General features: G+C 36.9%; 1 protein-coding gene across 7 annotated transcripts in view; it reads right to left on the bottom strand.

The window, feature by feature from the left end:
- Positions 1 to 5,627: 5,627 nt before the first annotated feature.
- The window catches only part of KDM6A (lysine demethylase 6A), a 211,951-nt gene continuing 191,051 nt past the window's right edge, over positions 5,628 to 26,527 (bottom strand). For 2 of the 7 annotated variants that reach the window (XM_045994860.1, XM_045994866.1), the window contains 3 exons: positions 13,042 to 13,168; positions 10,548 to 10,718; positions 5,629 to 9,426 (listed from right to left, as the gene is read on the bottom strand). In XM_045994860.1, coding sequence (XP_045850816.1) covers positions 9,397 to 9,426; positions 10,548 to 10,718; positions 13,042 to 13,168 — 328 coding nt within the window. In that variant the 3' untranslated portion in view covers positions 5,629 to 9,396. Of the gene's footprint in view, positions 9,427 to 10,547; positions 10,719 to 13,041; positions 13,169 to 26,527 lie in introns of all 7 variants that reach the window. The other 5 variants (XM_045994862.1, XM_045994867.1, XM_045994863.1 and 2 more) reach the window with 4 other exon arrangements.

Genomic DNA, 26,527 nt, shown 5'->3' with positions numbered 1-26,527 from the left:
ACAACATATAATCCAATGAGACATAAAATAATAAAACATGAGCAAGTGGGCTTTATCTCAGGAGTATAAGATTAGTTTAATATTTAAAAATCAATCAATGTAATTCATATTAGCAAACTAAAAAAGAAAAAACATATTATCATCTCAGTCAATGCAAAAAACTTTTTATAATATTCAACATACATTCCTAATAAAAAAAAATCTTTTTTGCAAACCAGCAAAATAGTAAGGGACATCTTCAACCTGATAGAGGGCATCTATGAAAAACCTTCAGTTCACATCATACCTATTTTCCCCTAAAACTAGGAACAGGCAAGGATGTCTGTTCTGATCACTTTAATTCAACATTGTACTAGAGGTTTAAGCCAGTGCAAAAAGGGAAGAAAAAGGAAGGGGAAAAAAGGCACCCATATTGGGAAGAAAGCAGTAACACTCTCTTTATTACAGGTAACATAAATTATTTAAGTAGAAAACCCCAAAGAATCTACAGAAAAGCTACTAGAACTGATAAATGACCTTAGCAAGTTGCAGGACACATGGTCAGTATTCATTAGTTAATTTAGTTCTACAAACTAGCCACACACACACCAAAAAGGAAATTAAAAATTTTAAAACATACAACTCACAACAGCATCAAAAATATCAAATACTTTGGGATATGAAGTCCTGTTTACCCAAAACTACAAAACAGTGAAAAAAATCACAGGTCTGAATCAATGACAAAATATGCCTTTTTCATGGGTCAGAAAACTCAATACTGTTGGATGTCAATTCTCCACAAATGGATCTATAGATTCAATGTAATCCCAGTCAAAATCCCAGCAGGATTTTTCTGGTAGAAATTGGCAAGCTAATTCTAAAATTAATCTAGAAATGCAAAAGACCTAGAATAGCCAAATCAACTTTGAGAAAGAATAACAAAGTTGGAAAACTTACACTGCCTGCTTGAAAAACTTTATAGAACACAAAAACTAGGTTGAGACGGTTTACAGACCTAAATGTCTCCCCTAAGGGAGAAAACAGAGGGGAGTATCTTCAAGACAAAGGTTAGGGAATAATTTCCTAGACAGTACACAAAAAAACCCACTAACTATACAAAAATGGGTAAACTAGACTTTATCAAAATTAAGATAATCTATTCTTCAAGACACCATTAAGAAAATGAAAAAGCAAATCACAGGCTGGGATATTTGTAATATGAATATCTGACAAATGGCTTATAAGATCATATAAGGAACCTTCTACAAATCAATAACAAAAAGACAACCCAATTTTAAATGGGCCACACATCTGCACACTTCATAAACAAAGATATACAGATGGTCAGTATACACATGCAAAGACATTCAACATTAGTCATCACTAGATTCAAATTTATAACCACAATCAGATACCACACACTGAGTAGAATGGTTAAGCTTTTGAAAACTAACAACATGAAATATCTCTGAGGGTACAGAGCTACCAGAGCTCTCAGATATTGCTGGTGAAAGTATAAACTGGTACCACCAGTTTGGAAAAATGTCCAACAATTGCTTATAAAGTTAAATATATACCTACCTTATGATCCAGCTATATTTATTCTTAGTAGCAAAAATTGGAAACCCAAATGTTAATCAGCAGGAGAATGGATAAAATACATTGTGTTATAGTCATACAATGAGATATTCCTCAACAATAAGAAAGAAGGAACTACTGATAGCAACATAAATGAATTTCAAATCTGTACTCTAATGGTCATAGCAGCAATGGCCACAGTTGCCAAACTGTGGAAAGAGCCAAGATGGCCTTCAACAGATGAACGGATAAAGGAGATATGGTCCATATATACGGTCCATATATACAATGGGGTATTATGTCTCCATCAGAAAGGATGAACACCCAACTTTTGTATCAACATGGACAGGATTGGAAGAGATTATACTGAATGAAATAAATCAAGCAGAGAGAGTCGATTATTATATGGTTTCACTGACTTGTGGAGCATAAGGGATAACATAGAGGACATTGGGAGTTGAAGAGAAGTGAGATGGGGGAAATCAGAGGAGGAGACAAACCATGAGAGACTGTGGACTCTGAGAAACAAACTGAAGGTTTCGGAGGGGAGGGGGGTAGGGGGATGGGTGAGCCTGGTGGTGGGTATTAAGGAGGGCATGTATTGCATGGAGCACTGGGTGCGGTACATAAACAATGAATGCTGGAACACTGAAAAGAAATAAAATAAAATAAAATGAAGAAAAAAAGGAAAACCTACCAAAAAAATATTATGTCCAGTGAAAGAAGTCAAATACAAAAAAAAATTTTTTTTGCACACTTCTGTTTTTATGAAGTTAAAAACAGTAAATTAATCGCTGGGGATAGAAATTTTAAAAAGTGGTTGCCTGGGGTTGGGGGCTGCAAGGGAGGAAGAGAACAGAATGGAAAAGAACACAAGAGAACTTTCTATGGCAATGACAATGCATTTTTCTTATTGGGGTAAAATGGACACATTTGCCAAAACTCATCCAACTGTACACTTAAGGTCTGTCTAGCTTACTGTATTATGTAACCATATCTCAAAAAGGATTGGGTTTAGAAAATGGACAAATAGTCCTTAAATACGTGAAAAATTGCTTAACCTTTGTCATTAAAGAATTGCAAATTGAAACTACCCTAAGGAGGCACCTGGATGGCTCAGTTGGTTAAGCGTCTGCCTTCAGCTCAGGTCATGATCCCAGGGTCCTGGGATAGAGCCCCACATTTGGCTCCAAGCTCAGTGGGGGAGTGTGCTTCTCCCTCTGCCCTGCTTGTGTGCTCTCACTCACTCTATCTGAAATTAATAAAATCTTAAAAGTAAATAAATAAATAAAGCTACTCTAAGATTCCATTTTCACCTATTATGTTTGCAAAACTCCAAATGCTCCACAATACAGTCTACTGGCAAGGTTATAACAGAAGTAGTCTTGTTCATATGTTGCTAGGGTGAGTGCAACACAATATAGCTAGGAAGGGCAATATTGAGGAAAACTGTATACACACTTACCTTGTGACCCAGTAATCTATGATTTTACCCTGAAGATATACCTCCACAAATATAAAACAACATCTATGTAAGGCCATTGAAACATTATTTGAAATAGCAAAAGATTGGAAACATCCCCCAAATGTCCATCACTGAGAGAGGACACATGCAAACACTAGAGCACCATGAACTGATAATGACTTTCAGGATATATTCAGTGGAAAAAAATCAAGCTGCCAAAATGTGCACACATCATGCTACATTTTGTGTATAAAAGAAGGGAAATAGGACTATACACTCCAATTTATTTACTTTTGGAAAAAGAAACACAGGAGATATGAGCTAATGCATGAAAAATGGTGGGGGGAGAAAATTTGAAGGTGCTTAAAGGGAATGGGAACAAGACTTCTCTGAAAGTACATTTCAATATAGTTTTACATTTTTAACCATGTAAATATTATGTTTTTAAAACAAAGTTAAGTCAAAAGGAAGGGAGGTAGGGAAGGAGGGGGCTATATGGAGCCTGAAGCAAGCCTAAAATCCAAGTTTCAGAGTGTTAGCAACGCACTCAGTGTTAACTAGCAGATTACCCACTGTTCACGCACAACTCTTCAGTGGGTTTTAGTTATGAAGCTTTTGAGGCTACTGGCCTTATCTGGAGGAACAGAGAGAGATAGTCTTACAGAGGAATTCTAATTCATGGACTTGCGAGTCCCATCTGATTTAGAAGGATTTATGGCAGGGTAATTTGCAGGCTGATCAAGATTTTAAAAACGATCCAGGTTTTGTATACAGTTGTGTTTTCAAGTCTTTGGCACTTTTTAGTTTTTCCTTCTTACTGAAATTTTTGATGCATCAGTATCACATATATTTCTGAACTTCCCCGCCTCCCCACTCCACCAATTATTTTCAGTACCTTAACTCAGAAAATCTTGTTGATCATAGATTTGAGTACCGACTTCCATTTATTAAACATAGAATCCTTTTCATGTGTACACATCTCAAAATTTGCATCTGAGTACATTTAATAATGACATTTAAATCACATATATCAAGTTTCCTAAAGATAACATTCTCATCTACTTTCACTCTGCCAAATGTATTATTCTACACAAAGTGGAGCACTGAAGAATGCTTGGCTACAATTAACTATATAAGCCTACAAAATCAGTGTGTTTGCTCTCTCTTCCTTTCTCCTGTTACACTCCTTAATAAATGTTGTATCTGAGCATCTGGGGAAGTAGGTGTGGTTCAGAGTTACTACTTTGTGTTAATCATACCCTTAATCTATTTAAGGTCATCATACACTTAGACACATATGGTTTTAAGTACCTTAGGATAGTCCTTAAGTTGATCAGGAATCTTCCTGTTGTTGATATCAAGACATGTTTAATCATTTGGGAGTAAATTACGTGGCACTGAATGGCTTTGAAATCCTGAGAAAACGGACTCTGACTCCGTATTATTTTTCAGGTTGGCACACTTAGAAATCATATTTTGAATATGTTAAAATCAGACTCCCAGCTTAAACTAGACAGGTAAATGGTAGTCAGACTGAACTTAGAAAAAAAAATGCCTATTAATCTTTGTATCGAAAATATTCTATTTACACACTTGTCAGTTTCTTCAAGTGTCATTATTTGACTTTAGGACTGGAACAACTCAGGAGCCATCACTAAACTTAACAGGACTCTTTCCTCTATCGTTTTCACTTCCTAAAACCCATTGCTTGCATCTTCTCCCTATCATTCACCATCTTTTCCAACAACTGTGGACCTTAAGGCAGCACAAACATATGCTTCCTTTCCATCCTAAGAGTGCAAAAATCTAGGAGTATGATGTCGGGAGGAGGTCAATACTACTTGCAACTGCTTCTTCTGAAACCAACTTTAAAGCACTATGCCATACATCCCAGCTTGCCCAGGAGAGCCCCCATTTTATGGCTGCTGCCCTATCCTAATAAGTACTAATTATGCTCCTTTTGATTTCAAAAGGGTTCTGGTTTGGACTATAATAAAAGGTATGGTTGGTCTAATTATAGGTTATCATATTTAAAGACTTCTTTTTCTTGTTAAAGAAATATTCCAAATGAAAAGTTTCTTTCAAGCATGACTACAGAATAAGCACTCAGCAATTCTTCTTTATAGTGGGAGGTAGAATAGCATTTCTCTGAGTTGGATCTCCATCATCACAGTTGGAATCTTGGCTTGAACACTTACTTGACCACAAACCTTGGGGGGCAGTTATAGGATCTCTTTGCCTCAGTTTACTTATCTGTAAGATGGAGACACAACAGTACCCAACTCTAAAGGTCACCATGAGGACTAAAAAGAATGTCTATTAAGTACTTAGCATTGTGCTTTGCACAGGTTGTCAGTAAATGGTAGGTATCTGTAGGCCACAATAAAAAATACCATCTTCATTTCCCTGTTCAACTAAAGAAGTCCATTTTCCTTTCAAAAACAAAATACCACATGGACTGCTTCACAATATATAATACAAAACTATTACTGTGCAAAGCACTCCAGGACAGTGATACAAAATATTTATAATTGGCTATGTTTGCTGTTCATCACAGACCCATGTAATTTCACACCTAGAGATCCTGGAAAGACCAGACAACCCCCCACTCCCCACCCTCAAATTCAATACCTTTTCCCATCCACGGCAGTTAGGTTGTTGCTCCACTGAGGTACTCTGGCAAATGTCACCATCTTGTGCCAACCCAAAGAAATCCCTGTAATCCTCTTTGCAGCATGATGTGGTTATTTTTCAAAAGCTCTAGTTTGTCCAACACCCTGGCTGGTTTAGCTTTCTTCTCCTTTGCAATCTCTTTTTCTCTTATATGTGACATTCCTTAGTGGGTATTTGGTCTCTCCTTACCACAGTCCCTGGATCATACCATCTCTTCTGGCTCTAAGCACCACCTCAATGAAGAGCAGATACATGGTTCCAGACCAGGCCTCTCCTAATTCCAACTACTTAGATGCCCTACAAGGAGTTTGTTAGTTTCTGCCTCCAGAACCGCACTTCTGTATTCCCTATTCTGGTTAGAAGCACCCCACTCACTGGAAGACATCTTATGGGTCCTGTGGAATTCAACTTTATCTTCCCAGTCTGTGCTCTTATTTCCAACCTCCCAACATCCAAAGCTCAAATCCAAATCCTCTCTCCCCTAAATTTCCCTGCTTTGGAGATATCCTCTGGCAGCAACGTACAGGATAGACAGAGTGTGTTAAAACAGGCAGGAAGACTACTGCAACTCAGTGCTGTTCTTTTGTTTAAATCCCATGGACGGTTCCATATTAAGTACAGGGTAAAGTATAAACACCGCTCATGGCAGAGGCAGCTTTCCCACATCTTGGAGCCTTCCTGCCCTTTCTTTTAGTGCTCCTCCAACCCCTTGGCCAAATCCTCTTGGCTCAGGAAGGTGTGATGTAAACCACACTAAAATACAGGCCCTGATACTACCCTTCTTGTTACCTCTTCTAGGTTTTGCCTGATGTATTACATCAATCTCCTATATTAGATGTGTGTGGAGAGGACAGAGGACAGGGATCACATCTTAGATTTGCTTTTAGGAGATGCTAATTATACTGACTAAATGAAAATGCACATGACAATAATTTAAAGACTTAATGACTAGGTCCAGAGAAGCAGACACTTCATTTCAGTTAAATTCATAATATCATGTGATCTTAGATTTCAGTTGAAATTGGGAATTTGTCAATTTACTACTTTTAGAAACCGACTTAGGTTTAGTTCAAAATGAAAAAGCCACTTTTTTTTATTAATATAAATAGGTTAAAAAGCAAGTTGAACTGCTCTACTGATGGTACATGATTTCCTATTTAACTGGTTACAAAGAGAAAGAGTATGATTGAGCTCCCACTGTCTGGATCACCATCTGCTTTTTTAAACATTTTGTAATTAGCTTCTTTCTCTAAACAATGGGTGTTATTAAGGCATCTGGAGAAAGTGTGCTTTTAATGGGATTTACCTACACAGAGCAATAAAAAGAAATTTCTATTTCTTTTGAAACCGGAAAAATGTAAATTATAAAGGATATTAAATAGATGAAAAGAAAGTAGTTTAAATAGATGAAAAAGAAAGCAGTTTACACAGGAATTTATCTAGTTATACTTCAGAGTAATGTTGATGTGTTTGATTTCTATCTCCTATCCTCTACCCATTCAAAGATTAAGCTGAGCAAGTATTATCCTTGACATAAAACTTATAAGTATGTATTGGTGAAATAGCACTAAATTACTCCTAAATGTCAGACCACCTCTATTAATCTTGGCAATAAACTATCTTGATAAAACCATAGAAAATAAGACACTGTGTCAGTAAGATAAACTAAAATTGGCTAAGCAACATTTAGGTGTATCTTTAGCATTCTTATAATCTTTGCTTCTGGATAGTTGGCTTGTAATTTTTATTTGCAAAAAAGTCTGTCTTATTTCAAAAATATTAATGGTTACAAATCCTAAGCAGCACTTAGACAAGCACTCTTGCTCCTTAACTAAAATAGATTTGTAAGTATTTCCTTCTGAAGTTATGAGAGATGATTGCTGCTAGTAGATATTCAATATTTACCAAATTAACTAATTAAATAAAATATCTCCATGCTTTTAAGTCTTCGAACTGTTTCTAGGAGGACAACATACTCCAAAACTATCTGAACAAGAATACTTGATTAATGCAATCAGCATGGCATTTCCCAAGACAGTATTATAAATTCTCTTTAGTCATAAATATAACTCCATTTCTAGCATTCTCTATGTTTTTAAACTAAAGCTTCCTAGAAAATCTTATAAAGAACAGTGTGATAAAAAGAGAGTATGTGCCAAATGCAAGGTACCATTGTTATAAAATGAAATACTACTGTTAATTAGAAGTGACTTGTTAATGCTAATATAGCTTGCTGTATTTTTACCAGATATGGATTTGTAGACTCTCCACCCCCCAACACCCCAATCACGTCATGCAAGCAGGAAAGCATGAAATTTCAAAACTGCCTAACATTAAAAAATAAGTCTCTTAATTTATTTGCATTCTAAAATAGAGCCCTTCATCTGGACCTTTTTTTCCCCACATAAAACTCTACTTAGTGATGTACAAGATTTATCAAGCCCATGTAACATTCCCTTTAAAATCTTAAGTTCAATCACTATTTGTTTTCTACTATTATACTATGTTTTGGCAGCAATTGTTTATTGGTCTGTCATTGCAGTAATTGCAACTTAACAATAAACCAGTCTGACATTTTAGGTCTTGAAGATACATACCATATATATTTCTTTAAAAATAATCATACTTTTGTAAGCAATACTTTACAGTAGACACCTCAAAAATCTACCATAGATGTTGAAACTTAAAATGAGAAAAATTTAAGTTCTAAATCTTTATACATATATATCCAGATTTCTATATATATTATATATACATACATAAGTATATATAAAATATATATAATCAGATTTGAAAAATGAACAAAACCTGGGCACTATACATAAAGTCTCTTTAAAACTCAAACAATAGAAAACTCTTTAAACATTAAACAATTTTAATAAAAGTTTCTGTACAATGCTAAGCAGTTCTATTTACACATAGAAAATGTAATAGGAGTAGTGTTTGAAATTACAGAACTCCTTAAAATTTCAATGGCAGGTAAATCTGGAAAAAATAACAGCATTCCATTCACAAATATTTTCAAGCAATAAATATGTATTTATAAATAGTGTAAATTTACATCAAGATTAGAAACAAAAATCACAAATCTGAAGTTTATTCCTTAGTCTATGTGCAATCCATTATCTTTGTGACTTGGCTGTTAATTTTTTAAACATTTTATTTAGGAACCAAAAGTGTAATAACCGTCATGGTTTCAAAACAAGACAGAAAAACATAAAAGCAGTAAAAAAGTTCCTTACCTAACTTTTCACATTAAAAAAAAAGTTGACCAAAGAAAGACTTAAAATTGCTAACTACCTTACAAAGAAATGACCAGCTAGGCTAGTATTTTTTTTCCAAGGAAAATTCTGAAGGGGAAAAGATAGATGAAAACCAATTCATCAGCCCAGAAATAGAGAAATATAAAAGAGGTTGTTTTCAAGTCAGTAGTCTGTATGATGTTGCCAGTTTTGTCAGATATATACAAAACATGGAATTTATTATTTTTTTTCTGAAGTATAGCTGATCACTTTGTGAGAGTCCTGGAGTAGGAGCAGTGCTCTCCCCTGTCCAGTTGGTTGACACTCCGCACTTGGAAGGTTGCATAGACACAGTTTTCAGCCAGCAGCCTTACGAGATAGCTACAAAAACCAGTGGTGCAGAACTGAGTTACTTCCTGAATAGCAGAAAAGGTCTCACTTAATGTCCATGGAACAATATCAAGATGAGGAGGATGGTAATGGAGGAGCCTGAAAATAAAAGGTATGTTACTTTGGCATGCAAATGGTTAATAGCATTCCCTAGCTCAAGGCTACACAGTCTGCTTATGAAGGGAAGGGAAGGAACAACTCTCAAAAAAAAAGTTTAATAGCCTGCTACACAGTGTCACAGAGAACCTCCCTTACTACTGTCTCCCGTGTGGCCAATTTTCCTAAGCGTCTGAGGCCATTATTCTACTCAGTGTGCCTACATTTTTCTGTACTTCCCCCATTAGTCAAAAAGCTCTTAGGATGTTATTAGGTTGACCATTTTTTAGATTGCTTAAAAAAAAAAAAGGCTTGCGGAAAATGGTTTCACAAATCAATTATAATTTCATTAGTGACTGGCTTCAGAAGCTATCTCAATAAGATAATACATTGTGTTTAACATATTCTGGATAATTTTCTTCTTCTTGAAGCAATCTTAAAGACTGCTTAAGTGAAACTAGGAGCTAAATTTCAGTAATTTGGTTTTTAATGAAATCAACAATTCATAAATCATATTTGTGTTTCTATTCATGAAACTATTGATGTGCTAGAGTAAAATGCTTCCATCTAAGCATTTGCTGCTTAAAATTAAAAACTGTGTAATATTTGTAAGTATACCTGAACTTCATAAGGTTATATAATGTATTAGGAAGTTAAGCTCCATCAAATATTCCCATAAGGTTAATATTTCTGGCAAGGACAGAATTTTAAATACATATAATTAGCTCTAAAAAGCAGAAGTCTATTTAAGACCACACTTACTGAATGATTTTGTGGACGCTACTAAACCCTATGTACGCATTTTATCAACTGAAATCAAATGGCATAAAGGATAGGACAGTGTTCTAAAAGCACAGAAAGATTTTAAAATGTAATTATGGTGACATCATTTAGGCTTGGACTCACCCAGGAAGAAAACTGAAAATGCAATATGCCAATTTTATAGGCATAAACACTTGGAAGTGAAGGAAGGGGGGGAATGATATGAGTATTTCCTCATGTAGTATCTAACAAGCAAAAGGAAAATTTAAATATTTCATTACCTCCTACTTATCAGGTGGCAGAACAAACACTGCTGCTTCCCTATCCAGCTAAGTATGTACTCACATGCTCATTTCACTTACTAATGTAAATTGGTCATAGACTTGCATCAGGTCCTCCATTTTATACTGTTCTAGCACCACAAAATTTTCCAGGTTTCCGCTTGTTTTTCGTGCACAATCTTGGCAATGCACTATGTAGGTCTTTCGAGAATTGCTCTCATTTGTGACAAAAAGCAGATCAAAAACCTCCACCTATTTTATGCAAGAGAAAAAGAGTTCAATAGAGAGAGTGGTGTTTATTTATTGTACTGTTTTAGTATAATTATAGAATTCTACTTTACATGGAATTGTGGACAGTGATCTCTGGTTAAGAGTAAGTACTAAGACAAACATGGCCATGTTCGAGAATTTTAATAAACTAGGTTTATTTTGTACCAAACCCAAAGACATGGGTGGTAATGCAAATGACAAACCCTTTACAACCGCTGGCAAAAGCCTAATTTAAAAGTTGATCAAGGTCAGCCAGTTTTTGTTTTAAATTTGAAACAATGGTATACAATCAGAAGAAAGTGATTGTTACTATCCATTTACTTCTCTGTAAAAGTACTCATCACAGAGCACTGTGTGTGGATGGTGGTCTTCTCCCATAGACTGAGCTCCTCAAAGATGACTATGTTTTATTCACTTCTGTACCTCTAGAGCATAGCACAGTGCTAAGACAAACCTCAAAACACACTTGTTGAATAAATATAATATGATTACTACAGACAAGGAAACTGACAGGTAAGAGACAGTGAGTATTCAGCTATAAGCCTCATGTTAAGTAACAGGCGCATAAGCAGTCTGCTTATACGCCTGTTACTTAACTATACTTAACTTGAGTTACTTAGTAACTAAGTTACTTAACCATACTCATATTCATGAGTATAGCATGATTTTAGAAATAATACCTCTACCGTTTACAGAAAGACTGATGAGCTGCTATGGTTCAGGTGGAATAAAAAATAACACTAAGGGACAGGAGTCATTCTGAAATTCTGAAAAGTTTATTCATTCATCTCGTTTTTTTTCTGAGGTATAACAAACCTAACCACAACCTATCTGATCTCTCAAAAGATTTAACTTTGCAGGTTGTACATCATTAAAACAGCTGATGGAGTCAATCATTTCAAATAAAAGTCAATATCAGAATACAGAATTAAAAGATTTGGAATGGATCACTGATATCCCTGGCTTTGGTGTATCCTTGAATTTATTCAATGACAGAAACCTCTCATCACCTCCTATTTTCTTTGAACAGTGTGTTAATTAAAATCCGAGCATTCACGACTTTACCATTACTATCAATAGGCAACAACATGAACCTGGTGACCTGAGGCAGACGACTTGTGAGCGTTCTTTGGCCTGTCCCCTCACTTCTGCCATGTAATGAGCTGTCTCTCTATGTGGATTTTACATTCTAAATATTTTTTACTTCCTCTCCTTCTTTAATATTTCCATTGCAATCTCATGTAGGCCTTAAGATAACAAATCTTTCTTAAAACCACTGCAACAGCTTCCTACCTCCATTCTCTCCAATCACATTTCTCTTTCAAACACATATCCAACATGGCTGCCTGCTCAACATCTTTTGATGGCTTCAACGACCTCAGAATAAATATCAAGTTCCTTAAAATCATTTGAGATGCTCTACAAAGATTCCTCCCACCTAGAATTGTAGGTAGAATTTGTATAGTCTGTATTCCAGCTACACCAGACTACTTATCCTTTTCTGAACAAGCCTTTCATTTCCCATGTTATGCCTACAGCTCATAATAACATTCGCTCCAATTCCAATTCTCATCACTTTTTAGCCCACTGAAGTCATACTCATCCTTCAAGGATGGACTCAAATGTTAATACTCTGGGGAATTCTTATGCCAATACTAGAAGTGAAAATTAGGTCATTTTCCCCCTCAATGTTATCCTAACAGTAAGATCCATTCATTCTGTTGCATTCACCACAGTCCCATGTACATTACAATTAGTTCTTTATAATTTGTCTTCTCCGAGTAGAATGTAAGCTCCTTCAGAACAGGTATTACATTAGTATTTGTTATTGCTTCTCTTGCAAACCTTGGCCACAGAAGACTGACCAATGTTCTATGAACTGCACCAGAGAGGCGTGAGCATTAATCTGCCTGGAGCTATACTGAACTACATCCAGTTTACTATCATCAGCTTACATCTGGATTATTCCCAGTTTAAAATCTCAAGACTAAACTTCTTGATGATTATCATTTGTTAAACATCTACCAGATAAATGACTCTGTCATAATTACTTTTAGAGTTAATTCACTGTTAGTGAAATGGTAGGTCATAAGACTAAATTTTAATGTAACAGCTAAGTAACAAGAAAATAACAAGATTGGATATAATGCCAATTTCAGTAAGATGCAGGATAGGAGTATAAATACTCTATAAATTTTATAGACTTACAAATTTATAAATTTAAAATAAAAGTAGCCAAAGAGAAACGAAAAGTAGAGAGTTAAGAGGCTTTATAAAACAACCCTGGACAACAATAGTTACTTACCTCACAAATGCTACAGTAATGCGCTGGTTCTTCTTTTGTCCGCCCATGCCATATAATCTCTTTTCCTGCAGCAATGAGAGCTTCCCTCAATGTCTGACATTGCTTCAGAGTTCTCAGAAGACAATACCTATTATGGGGGAAAAATTATTTGTGACTAGCAACAGAATACTGTATATCTTTAGCATCAAAGATATACTCCTAGAGACTTGGTTCTAGTATCTGCAACTTCATCAATTTTTTTGGTCAATTTCTCGGATATTCTCCTATTTAAAAAATAAGGCCAATGCTCAGCAAGTATGATGTCAAAACTGTATCACTTAAAGTTGAAAATTAGTTGATATCTGAATATCAAAATACAGTGATCTTAATATAAAAAATCTGACTCTTTGCTTAAATAGAAGTTGCTAGATTTGGCTCTTATTTGGGCAAGTCAATTTAACCTCTTTGCGAGTCAATCTCCTCATCCTTGACATAAGGGGTCTAAATTCCAAATCTCAACTGCTGTGATTCTATTAAGACAGGAAGGCACATTATTTCTGTCAGTACTACCTCGACACTCAGAAACAGCATCATCTTGTACAGCTGCTTTTGAAAAGTTTGAGTCTATACACAGAAAACTATACATCTAGTTTCTGCGTGACATGAAATTGGTTTCACTATAGTGTTAAAGAAGAAAAAAGACATCATTTGATTTTACTTGAGGATAATATAGAATCTTTCATTCAAGTTAACACAAGTTAACAACTCTTCTTATAACTTACACCTTTTCTAAATTCATACTTATGATGCTAACAATACTGAATTCTCACAATTTGTGCTGATTTTCCTACAGTCTGCTGTCATTACTTGAACTCATCTGCTAAAGTCTCTCCTGTGAATTAGTGGCTCAGGTTCTCCATTTGAAAGAGAAGTTGGACTAGATGGTCTCTAAGGCACTTTGCAGCTCTAAAATGCAGAAAACGAAAATACCCTGAAGAAAAGGAAATGAGTTTAGCAACTGACTGCTACTTGAGAGCAAAGTTTTTGTCTCTTTTATTTGTTGCCTAGGACAGTGCCCGGCATATAGTAGGTGCCAGATAAACATTCAATTACTTACAAGTAAAATTTAAAGCTTGAAAGAGCATATTTGATTTCTCTGAATTTATATGTCCTTGCTATTTCCTAAGTTACAAGGTTAAAGTACTGGTACTCATTAGAACCCATGTAAATTAAGCCAAGGTAAAAATATTGACCTAAAATCTATGTAAACCTGTTAATTTATGTAACAAACTTGAACAACAGCAATTTTACTGTTAAAAAGCAGATCTTTTCAGTATCATAGTCAAAGAACTTCGCTCTTAATCTGGTATCAGCAATTCTTGTGTTTAACTTATTTAAAAGCAAAATAATGCTTTAGACTGTGGTTCGCAAGTCAAACACAGGACAGCTGTGTTTGGGGGGAGATGTGTCAGGGGAGGTAGCAAGCAGAAAGTAAGATCATGGCAAAAAGAAGAGTGAGAAGACAGAACTCGAGACTATGCCACCAACTCCTGAACAGTACCTGCTCCTCCCTTTTCCCTTTCCTGTGTCACACACAATTCAGCTCTGAAGCTGCTGATCTTACTAAACAAGTTTGCCAAGCTGGGCTTCAAAACAAGGTCTCTTTCATAGGAAAATAATGCCTAAAACTTTGCAGGTACCTTTGGAAAATCTGCACACTCCACTACGCTCTCATGTGAGCAAACAAAGAAAAATAATAAAATAACAAAGTACATGAATAATTAAAAATAAACAGGAGGCATGGTATGAGGTACTTCAGACATGTTATGCCATGCAGACCTCTCAACAGCCCTCTCCACCTGAGAGGCACTCTTATCTCTGTATCTTACCAATGAGCAAACCAGGGAAAGCTCAATTTGCCTATGTTATAAAGCTAATTTTTTAAGTGGGTGGGCTAGGGGTTTGGGAAAACAAAATGTTAAGCCTCCCCTCACTAGCTCAAACTGTACTCTCTTTCTGTTCTCTTTTTACCTGCCTGATTCCCCTCGTCTCTTTAGAAGATGAGATTCTTAAAGCTCTATCAGCACAGTCTGGTTTTGTGGTTCTGGGGAGCAATACTCCACTCTATTCAGCGAATGAAGTTTTATCTCCAATGCTATGGGCTACTTTGGCAGTTAGATGTAGTTTATAACTTATAGCTCATTCGGTAGTTTTATCCAGAAGAAGGCAATCAGTATGTATTTTTTTCCTACAAACAATAAAGGGTCAGCCAGAGTTACATTAAGAGTAAATACTAAGCCATGAATATGCTGCTTCTGGGATCACAGCTCCAGAATTTTTATTTTGTGAGATACTGGAATCTTAAAAAATCTTCAGTCCAGCTAATGTGGTCTGACAACAAATAACCAAACTGTGGTTTCCCCCTTGCCCTTTGGTTTTTTTCCTTAACAGTAAAATTTTTTGTTTTTTCCCATTTCCAAAAGGTAGCAGTTGGAACAGAAGGAGAATTGAGAGAGAGAGAGAGGTTCTTTTGGAGCCCACAGCAATAAGCCTGTCCTAGAGGATGTGATTCAACTGAAGGGTAGAGAAAAATAAATAGAAAATAAAAACATTTGGGGAAAGGATGCCTAGGAAAGACACAGATACTATTCAGGACTTGACTTAACAGTCATCTGGTTCTGCTTTCAGGCTTTGGTTTTACGTGAGGACAACAGCTGAGTGTACTGAAGAGCTAAAAACTAAGAGTCAAACAAAATCACTGCTGCATTTCCTCTTCCCTTTAGTTTTGCTGAATTTTAATAAATTTATCTTATAGCAATTAAAAATTCAACTTCTTCAAAACAAAATAATAAATCACTAGCAAAAAGTATAAAAATGTAGAGGATAGAAGATGCTGTTTTTAACAAATGCATTTTAGGAACAGGGTCAGAAATGATTTTAGGAGCTAGAAAAGCAGGAAATTCTGTGACTTTTAAGGATCAGTCTGGTTTCAGGACCTTGTGTTTAGCTGTGTGGATGAAAGACTACACAAAAAGGCAGGGGATATTAAAGACAGCTCTGGCTTGGAAGAAAACCACAGTGAAGAGGCTGATTGAGGGTGTGTTATATTTGAGGTTATACAGTAGAAACTAATCCACCCAAAAAACCCATCTGCAAGGACGGAACCTCAAGAGGGATGGAATTTTAGTAAAACTGCTTTACACAGGGGATAGAAATGCAAATATACTTGGGATAGCAGAGTAAGAAAACTGAAGATAACAGGACAAATTATTATGAACAATCAGTACATTGGGCAAAAGATAAAGTAATGCCATAAATGCTAAAAGGAAGAAGTTCACCTTCCACTGAGGGGAGATGGGAAATCACAGAATTTCATAAAGAGGCTGTCAATTTAGATGTGAGCAAGAAGGAAAGGTGGGAGGAAGGCATCTTCCAGGCAGCAGGAATGCCATGAGAATAAAGCTAGTATGGGGATTATTCAGGGAACAAACAACTGTTGCTACAAGATTTTAATCTTGGGATGTTTCTGGGGTAGGAGAATAAGGGAATAAAGCCAGTACATTATGTCGAAGTGAAGATAACACTGGGAACTACTCAGACATTCCAGAGGCAACTTAACTAAGTTTCCAAAGTTAGTTCCCAAACACCAATGTGGAGACAGATGAAACATGGGTTAACTTGATAGAACAAGTCTTTACAGTAACAATCTTAGCCACTAAGAAGCAGATGGGGTACAAATTAAAGTACACCAAGAGGTGCCCTGCCTTGACCAATCTCTCTTACTAAAGAGCCATCCAGGAGAAGTGAGCCAACATATAAGCCCCTGAAACACACTTGCCACCTGTCACCAGGGTTGCATACCCCTATAACAGTGAGTGTCTAAATGTCAGTAAGACATCTAATAGTTTCATTTAAACCAACCACATGGCTGAAAATCAAGGTCTCAGTCAACGATAAAATGAGTTTTATATATTTTTATATATATATATATATATATTTTATATATATATTTATATATATATAAAAACTTTTATATTTTGTTTGTTCAGTGTTCTCACAAAACACTGTATATTTAACCCAATGGTGTTTCAGAAGACCCAGCCTCAGGACAATAGCATTAGGATCTATACTACGGACTGGTCTTCATGGCTATACCCTCTTAATCAATTAATAGGCCAACTGGACATTACCACAGAGCTGGAATATACCTCATTTATCCATTAACAAAATGAGAATCAAAGGGAAAAGGGAGTTTATAATGAACAATTTGCTTTAAGGTATATTCAAAACCTCTGTGCTTATGATAAAAGGTTTTATTATGTAGATAGAGTAATAATCTATAATATGTACCCAAAAGGGAAAACAAAAATGTTAGTTTTAAGAGCTCTAATCTAGTCTAGGATGTCAGGGGCTTGCCTGATCAGAGGATTCATCTAGGCCACTGTGAGAGAGATTTTCCAGGGTTCTTCCCATAGAGCTCTGAATTTACTTGTTAGGAACAGAGACTAGAAATCTACTTTAGCAAGAGTCTCTGCTGATTTTTATGATCAGGAAGTAAGAACCAGTGCAAACCTCTTACTTCATAAGTGATGAAATTGGAAACAACGTCTAAAATTTATAGCATTATTCTTCAATAGACATTAGTATTATACCAACTTCATGAATCACATTTTTATGATAAAAGCCTTTAAGAGACTATAGAAAGCAAGCTTGGGGGGGGGGGGGGCGCGATAAGAGCAGATTCTAGAGCTAGATTGCCTGGATTCAAATCCCAGCTCCACAAATACTTCATATTCTCTGTGCCCCAGTTTCCTCACTGCAAAAAGAGGACGACTAACTATTACTGCTATTATGAGAATTACAGATGTTAGATAAAATGCTTAGATTACTGTCTGGCAATTAGTGATCAGTATTTAAATTCAACATGTCAAATTCTTAAACTGTGTTAAAAAATAATTACTAAACCGAGTTTTTTTTTTTTAAGATTTAATTTATTTATTTGACAGAGAGAGAGGTATCACAAGTAGGCAGAGAGGCAGGCAGAGAGAGAGGCGGAAGCAGGCTCCCCGCTGAGCAGAGCCTGATGCGCGGGGCTTGATCCCAGGACCCTGGGATCATGACCTGGGCCGAAGGCAGAGGCTTTAACCCACTGAGCCACCCAGGCGCCCCACTGAGTTTTTTTTTTAATCTGAAAAAAACTGTGCAATGAATGCCAACTAAAAGTATAATAATTACACCAAAAAGAACATAGGACAGATTATTTAAAAGGTGTTTAGTCCAGATCCCATGAGGACAGGATTTCTCACTGGAGGTACTATTGTTATCTTGATGGGGAAATTTGTTGTGAGGGGTTGTCCTGTGCAGTGTGGGATGCTTAGCAGTACCCGTAACTTCTACCCACAAAATATGCACAGTACCCCTCCCATTCAAATCTTGCCACTGCCCTATGTGCCCTGAGGAAGGGGGGTCAGGGGAGACCACACTACCCACAGTTGAGAACCACTGCCCTAGGTCCATGAGCATTATACCTGAAAAACTGAGGTTTCTAGGACTAATATTAGTATTAATAATTATAAACTATAGCTATCATTTACAGAGTGCTTCCTCTATGCTAAGGCCCATATAATACTTATAAAAGGTATATGAGAAAGATACCATTATTAGTCCCTTTTCTCAGAAAAGGAAACAAAGGCTAGTAAGTTTGGTGATTTGCGCATGGTCCCCACTACCAATAAATGGAGCAGCTGAGATCTAAAGGCAGACTGGACTCCCAACAGCTACACAGTGCTGCCCTGTCTGTAATAATACCTCACTGAGATATCAAATAGCATAGAGCCTAAGACTTAGGAAAATTACAAAGGAAAGGAAAATAACAAACATATAATGATCGCATATACACAAAAGGCACAGAGAAGTATAAAGCATTAATACTGTGCATATAAAATGGCACATTTAAAAACAGATCTTAAAAGAGTGCATTGTCAGTGGTCAAAAGTATGACAAAATGATATGACAAGAACTTAAGTTTGTGGGGAATGGTTTTCAATGGACTTGATACTTCTGAAATTTTAGATAATTTATTTTCCAGTACTGGCTTATAAGGTATTAGTGTATTTAGAATGTCTATTAACTCAGCAGATTACAAGGAGATTGATAAGAGAATGTATTATTCTGAAAATTAACCTTCTACTCCTCAGCATACTATCTGATATGCTCCTCCTAAATCTGAGACTTCCTAACATTGAATTTTTCAGAGGAAAATGGATATTTGGCATTCCGTTTTTGACATTTGAAAATGTACTGAACTACTTACCATCACAGCAATTTAAGTGGCACTAACAAAGTAGGTGGTGAAGGAACCAGTTTCCAATGTATTAGAAAACATACTATCATTACATTAACTTGCTAATAGCCCAACAGAATTGCAACAATTTATACCTTATTGTTGGACTTGGCCTTATCTACTACTGAGATTAAACCATTCAACTGCATGTAAAGGAACCTAAGTGTTGTGAAAGCCTGTTATCTACAGGGAAATCTAATCAGTACCACTAGTCTTCAGAGCTTACTTGCTACACTATCATTTGATTCCTTTTCAAGGGTCCTGTTAAAAGGAATATTTCAATGCTAAAACATAACGAATGTATGAGTCTTATGAAAGTGAAGTTAAAAAGAGACTCAGCACTATACAGTGAGAAAATGTAGGCCACAGCAATGCACCTCAAATATGTGAAAATGGGAATCAAGAATTTTTGAAGAATGAGGCTTCTCTTAGCTCAACTAGTTAAAAATTAAAACCAGAGAGTAAAAACTGTATACTATGATGAGATGGATAATCAGCATCAATAATCTCCCCACCCTCAATTTTAGGTTTTAAAGTGCCTATTTTAGTAAAACTTCATTCACTCAAGACCTATCAATGAAAATACCTATGACATAGTTTATACTGGAGTGGAATAGGCATTTACTTAAAATGTGTTCAACAGTTCTCAAAAATGTACAACCCAAATAAAATTTTGAGAAAACAAATCCAGAATGTGGAACTCTGTATAAAACAGAGGTATGCTCTCCTACAAAAGAAAAGCAAAGAAAAGAGAAGAGGAGAAGAGAAAAGAAAAGAAAAAAGGAAAAAAATCATGTAAAAAGACTTACATTTCAAAGAGACTAAAGACAACGATTACATACTGAACTCAGAGTCAGCATCATAGCGGCTGGTGGAGCAGGGAGAGATAAAAGCTACAAAAACACATTTTTGCATAGTTGGGGAATTTCAAATGTACACTGTTTATTAGCTAATTACTACTGACATATGTTAAACAGTACTGTGGCTACACAAGAATATCTTTATTCTTAAGAGATGTAGGTTGAAGCATTTGGGGTCATGTCATAATGTTTGCAAGTTACTTTTTCATATGGCTCAGCCCAAAAAGTGTGTGCATATGCCTATGTGGAGACTGCTAAGTAAATGTGACAAAAACCTATCTGACGACTCCAGGTGAGGTTATATGGGCATTTACAGTACTATTCTTTCGCTTTGGGCAGATTTTTTAAATTACAAAATAAAAAGTTGGAGGAAAAGAATAAACAAGCTTGGGAGTTGAGGCATGAAACAATGCATTAAATGCAAATCTGATATATTTTAAAGGAGAATAGGGTATTCATATGGAAAAAAATGTCACAGTTCAATGAGTTAAAGGTCAGTAGCTTTACATTTAGATAGTCTTTCTTAATTCATTTCTTTGTATAGGCATTGTTCTATTTTAAAAATAGCTAATGGTTCAGAAAACAACAGCCAACACCTTAGGAGGGTTACCTGTCAGCCAGATGAAAGCTACAAATGTGTGTACCAGACTCCTTTTCTCAGCAAGAGCCATGCAGTCACCTGGCTACTTAACAGAGATCCCCACTACAACATCAAAGGAGGAATTCAAGTTCTGCATGTCTGACATCTGCCAAGCTGGTAATCACTCCCCACACCTACAACATTTCCTCTCTTCTTCCATTACCCCCAATTCATCAACAAGTATAAATGTCCCACTGCCTACCCAAGGAAAAGCCCCACTGGCAGACTTCTCTCTCACCTCCACCACCCAATCACCCTCTAACCTTTGTCCCTCCTCTTATCTGAACTGCGTCAACTGCCTTCTCATTTATTCTTCCAAATCTTCTGCCTTCCATTTATTGCTGAATCTTGCTGCCAAGTGATCTAACATGCAAATTTGATCATTGTTAAAGATTTAAAATTCTTTTTATTTTTTTAAGAGACAGCGAACGAGCATGCAAGCATGCTAGGAGTGGGAGGAGAGCAGAGAGAGAGAGAGAGAAAATCTTACGCAGGCTCCATACCCAGCACAGAACCCACCTCCGGACTCCATTTCAAAACCCAAAGGATCACGACCTGAGCCAAAATCAAGAGTTGGATGCTTAACTGAGTCACCCAGGCACTCCTAAAAAAGATTTAAAATTCTCAAGGCTTCCCACTAGTGGCTGCTGCCAATGTGAAGTCTACCTGAAATTTTTAGCAACATAAGTTTAAATCTATACTCTTCAACTAATATGAACAAAGTAGGGCTTAAACCTAAAAAGATACTTAAAAGTTTGGCCAAAGAAGGAGAAACTAAGTTTGCTTATAATATATGGAGGTATATGGAACAAAGTTTATGTTCATTTAGACAGTTAAAGGAAATCAAAAGAGAAAGTTATTCACTGAGCTTCCACTAAAATTCTTCTAAGGAGTTAGGCTGTTGTCTACGGCCATACCACCCGGAACGCCCCCGATCTCGTCTGATCTCGGAAGCTAAGCAGGGTCGGGCCTGGTTAGTACTTGGATGGGAGGAGTTAGGCTGTTAACTTTTCAACTGCATTATAAAATGAAGGAAATAATAATCAAGATAATGAATATTCTTTTGTCTCATGCCAATGCAAAAAATACTTGGAAGAACATGAAGCGGAGAATGAAAATTAGTGTATTTTAGTAAAACAACTAGGATGTAGAAATTGAAAGATTACCACATGATTTACTCAGATAAAGTACTTAATGGAATTGCAGGACTTTAAAAGACCCCATTTGAACCTGGGAAGTGCAAAGAAAAAAAACCAAGAGTAATGCTGACTTGTTGAAATAACAACTGGTAATAACAGGTAATTCATTCTCAAAATGATAATGAGGAATTAGCAGGGGGGCAACAGGAAAGAACACTGCTCTCCCGTTATTAAATCACTCGGTGCCAACACAGGTACATGATCTATTACTATAATCCCACAAATTTTTCATAAATTTTGCATAAACTCACTTGGTGTTGAAACCTGACCTGCGGCTTTTTATAGTTTTTGCTTATCTCCTAAGGGTGACTGCGTTTTACTGTAGAAATATTAATGTGTTTGATTCTAGGATACTGCCATAGACCTCACTAGAAGGACAAAATATATATGCACTGTATTTCTTTTCTAAACCCAAAGAATTCTGAATACCAAAGCACATTTGGCCTATGGGGTTTAGGATAATAGACCATGGAGGTACAATACTACTACTTTATGGGGTTTAGGATAATAGACCATGGAGGTACAATACTACTACTTCTGTGAGGCCTTTCCTTAATGTTCCCCTCTCTCAGAAGGGCCTTCCTCTGTGTTCCCCCATTTTTTAAACCAGTATCTTCATAAGCAAAGATCCTATATTTTAATTCACTATTTCCCCATTTATTATAAGTGGCCTGAGAAGTGATCAAATCCCTTTCTCCCTTAGCATAGTATCGTACCACAAACTCAGTTCACAATAAATATGAAAAAAAGGTGAAAGCATGAAAAGAACTGGGTGGAGCTGAATGTGTGAGTGGATGTGAGGGCACAAGGTAAATTTCATTTACGTTGTTTCCGATTAATACTTAATTATGAAGACCCAAAAATTTACACATGGTTGATTCACAGTATTTAGAACTAAAAACAGTAATTCAGGAAGTTAAGGAAGAGGACTACTTTGTATATATATCTTCTCCATTCCACTTCTTACATGGAGATGATAATTTTTTTCTTTTAAACTAGTCTACAATTCACATGTTCAATATACTGAGTTAATGCCTTACTAAAAGATAACTCAAACAAGGAGAAAAAAGGTGGGCAGTGTAAAAATTACAAAATAGAGTAGCAAAAATAATGGAAAATTCAAGCACACATCTAAATGCAGTATTGGGTCGTGGGCTGACAAGGTTAAGTGGGGGTCAGATCTAAGGTACAAATGGGAGATTTTAAAGAAAGTTTGCATTTGTGCCTTTAGTATGTTTAGCTTAGTTGGTCACTGGTAACCTCAGCAAGAGAACTGCCTGGAGCATATTTAAGGCAGAAAGCCAAAATGCTATGGATGGTGGAGTGGACAGGAGACGAAGACAATGACTCTGGCTAAGGAAAGAAATAGCAAGGAAGAACCATGACTTAAGAATTGGTATAGCTCGCAAGCTAAGACAAACCAATACTTCCTTCATGCAAATACCCAGTAGGCAAGATACTAGGCTTGAAGACCACAGCAATGATGTGGGTACAATTTTACAGCAAAGCCGAGCTTATGGAAAAAGACCCCCTCTATTTCTGTAACAATACCTTCCCCATTTTATCTTCTGACCTTCATTTAGTTCACTATTTGCTTTTCTTAAATAGAAGTATTTCTCTAAGCTCTGTGGCCAACTCCCCATCCCCTTCTTTCAAGGCAATCACAATGGCTAGATAGAAGACCCTCTAGTCTGCCAGCTTTAACTCTGCTCTCTAGAGTTCTGTATTTCGTACAGCTTCCGCTAAACAGCTCTATCCAACTATTTTATTGGCTACTCAAACTTGCCACAACCCCAAAATGAAGTCCTGTGCCAAAGATACATTCAAGTAGCTTCCATACAAGACAGTGCTGAGCATTTAATCCTGGTTCTAACCACCTGGGCGACGCTGGGTTGCTGAGAGGCAGAACTCAGATACAGTCTGGGAAGCACTTTTCTTAGTGCTCAGTTAAGTACCAAACTCAATTTCTTTTTATTTTTACATATATTTTTAGACAGAGAGCATGTGAGTGGCGGTGAGAGGGGTGCAGAGGGAGGAAGAGAGAATCTTAAGCAGATCTGAGCACAGAGTCCAATAAGAGGCTTGATCTCACAACCCTGAGATCTTGACCTGAGCTGGCATCAAGAATTGGACACTTAACCAACTAAGCCACCCAGGCGTGTCTCCCCCCAAATCAATTTATTAACTAGCATTATTACTGAAACCACGCAGAACCCAGACTTGAAAACCCAAACTATCTTTGAATCACTCATTTCTCTTACCATCCAAAATCTTATTCTGTTTATTCAACTGCTAGAAAGAACTTTATAAAACCCAAATTAGATCATATTAGTTAAAAACCCATCAAAAGCACTCTAACAGAATAGACTTATGTTTGTACACAATGCACGATCTGCCACAAAGAACTTCTACAGCTCTACCCTGTTCTACTATTCCTCACACATGTTGTCCTCAAGCTAGAATGTACCACCACATATGTTAAAAGAGTCATATCATATACGGGTTTAAGATCATGCAAATACCCAGTAGGGAAGAAGTCAGGAGAGAGGAGCAAGAGAGGCAGGTGCTGGGGACAGAAGAGCAAGAAAAGATGACTTGGTGTGAGTATGCACTTGCTGGTGCTCTGGGCAGGAGGAGAGCTCCCTTGAGCCTCTCACCGAATCAGCAGCCTTACCATGCGGAGTATGATTGTAATAGCACAACAGGGCTTCTCCACATAAGCCAACAATTTCACCTGGTGCTCAAGTGAAGAAAAGAGATTCATTCCCTCACCAGAGGAAAGTGTGACTGTGCAGGACTGAAGCAGACAAGGTATGCATTACTTTGTAGACGAATTAAAGCATCTTCTTGATGGCATGAGAGTCTGTCCTCTTTCCTTTCACTGTCTCCACATCTTTACCCTTCACATCAATTACCTGCTTCCCAGAATACACAGACTTTTCTGATTCCATGGAGCTGGGAAGAATCCTGTGGGGATCTGCTGTTGTATTTCTTTCAATGTATCTATTTATATGTACTTTTACTTCAAGACAAGACCTACACCAGATACACACAGACATATACCCTCTCAGTGCCTACCCTAGAGTCGTGTATACAATCAGCAGATATTCATTAAATTATAGAAAGTACAAATGAAAGAAAAGGAACAATGTTGGCTGGTGAAAAGTACGTTTTTGGTTAACAGCTGAATGATTATGTTTTAAGAAGAACGTTTATAAAGCAAAGCGTAGGGGTCTGAATTTATATTTATAGTGAACATTTCTTTTTTCTTTTTTTTTTTAATATTTTATTTATTTGACAAAGAGAAATCACAACTAGGCAGAAAGGCAGGCAGAGAGAGAGGAGGAAGCAGGCTCCCTGTGGAGCAGAGAGCCCGACGTGGGACTCGATCCCAGGACCCTGGGATCATGACCTGAGCCGAAAGCAGAGGCTTTAACCCACTGAGCCACCCAGGTGCCCCTATAGTGAACATTTCAATCAGTGTGAGGACAAAAAGAGCTTGCTAATCACATCTCAACTGGGAGCAGAATTCTTAATATAATGAGGAATACAATAAAGATTCAAATGACTGGATATTTTGTAGCACGGAGTAAAATGAGTATGTAAGTGCATTTAGGTTAAAAAAAAAGGTAGGTATGAGGAAAAACAGTACCATGGGTACTTTTAAGTTGCAATACATCCGACTTGTGTGCATCCAATTTCAACACAACCTTATAACAAAAATGAGTATGAGTGTCAATGCTCAACATTTCAAATGTTAAGAGGAGGGATGATGATAAACTGGAGGGAGTCTAGGATGACAAGGATGATGGGGATGGAGGGATGAAAACGATGATAGAGGCGAGATATGTTTAAATTAATGAAGACCAGGTAGGAAGAACAGAATAGGACAACGATCTTCCTTGATTGCTTTTTCCTTCTTGCCACTTCCTCCCCACATCCTGCAATGTATGAGCAAGTTCTGTGAGCTTTAGCTCCACCAAAGACCCTAGTCTGAGCCCTCTCTCTACCCCATGGGTCAATGTCTGTCTAGGTTGGTCTCTCCTGTTTCAATTGCCTTCTAACTATCCACCCACACCCCCTTGGAACCCATTCTCTACAAAGCAACCAGATTCATTTTCTTAAAAAGTTTAGAACAGAACCCATCAGTCTCCTGCTTACAATCTAATGGTAATCTGTAACACCCAGAAGTCCATGTCCAATCTGGTTCCTGCTCACTCCATTGAGCTTACTGCAACCCCCCTTTCTTTCTCTCATTCTGCTATACACTGGCCTTTCTGTTCTACAAACATGCCAAAGCTATTCCTAATTCGGCCATTCAGGCCTGAAGTGTTCTACCCCTAGGTCTTTGGTTGACTCCATCTCAGTATTTGGGTCTAAACACAAAACTCACCTTCTCAGACACCTTCCTTGACTACTGTAGAAAAAGCAGCACTCCTACCCTTCCCCCCACTGCCACCCAAAT

The sequence above is a fragment of the Meles meles genome, chromosome X, assembly GCF_922984935.1.
Source record: "Meles meles chromosome X, mMelMel3.1 paternal haplotype, whole genome shotgun sequence".
NCBI classification, from domain to species: Eukaryota; Metazoa; Chordata; class Mammalia; order Carnivora; family Mustelidae; genus Meles; species Meles meles.
This window is presented reverse-complemented; position numbering and strand designations above follow the sequence as displayed.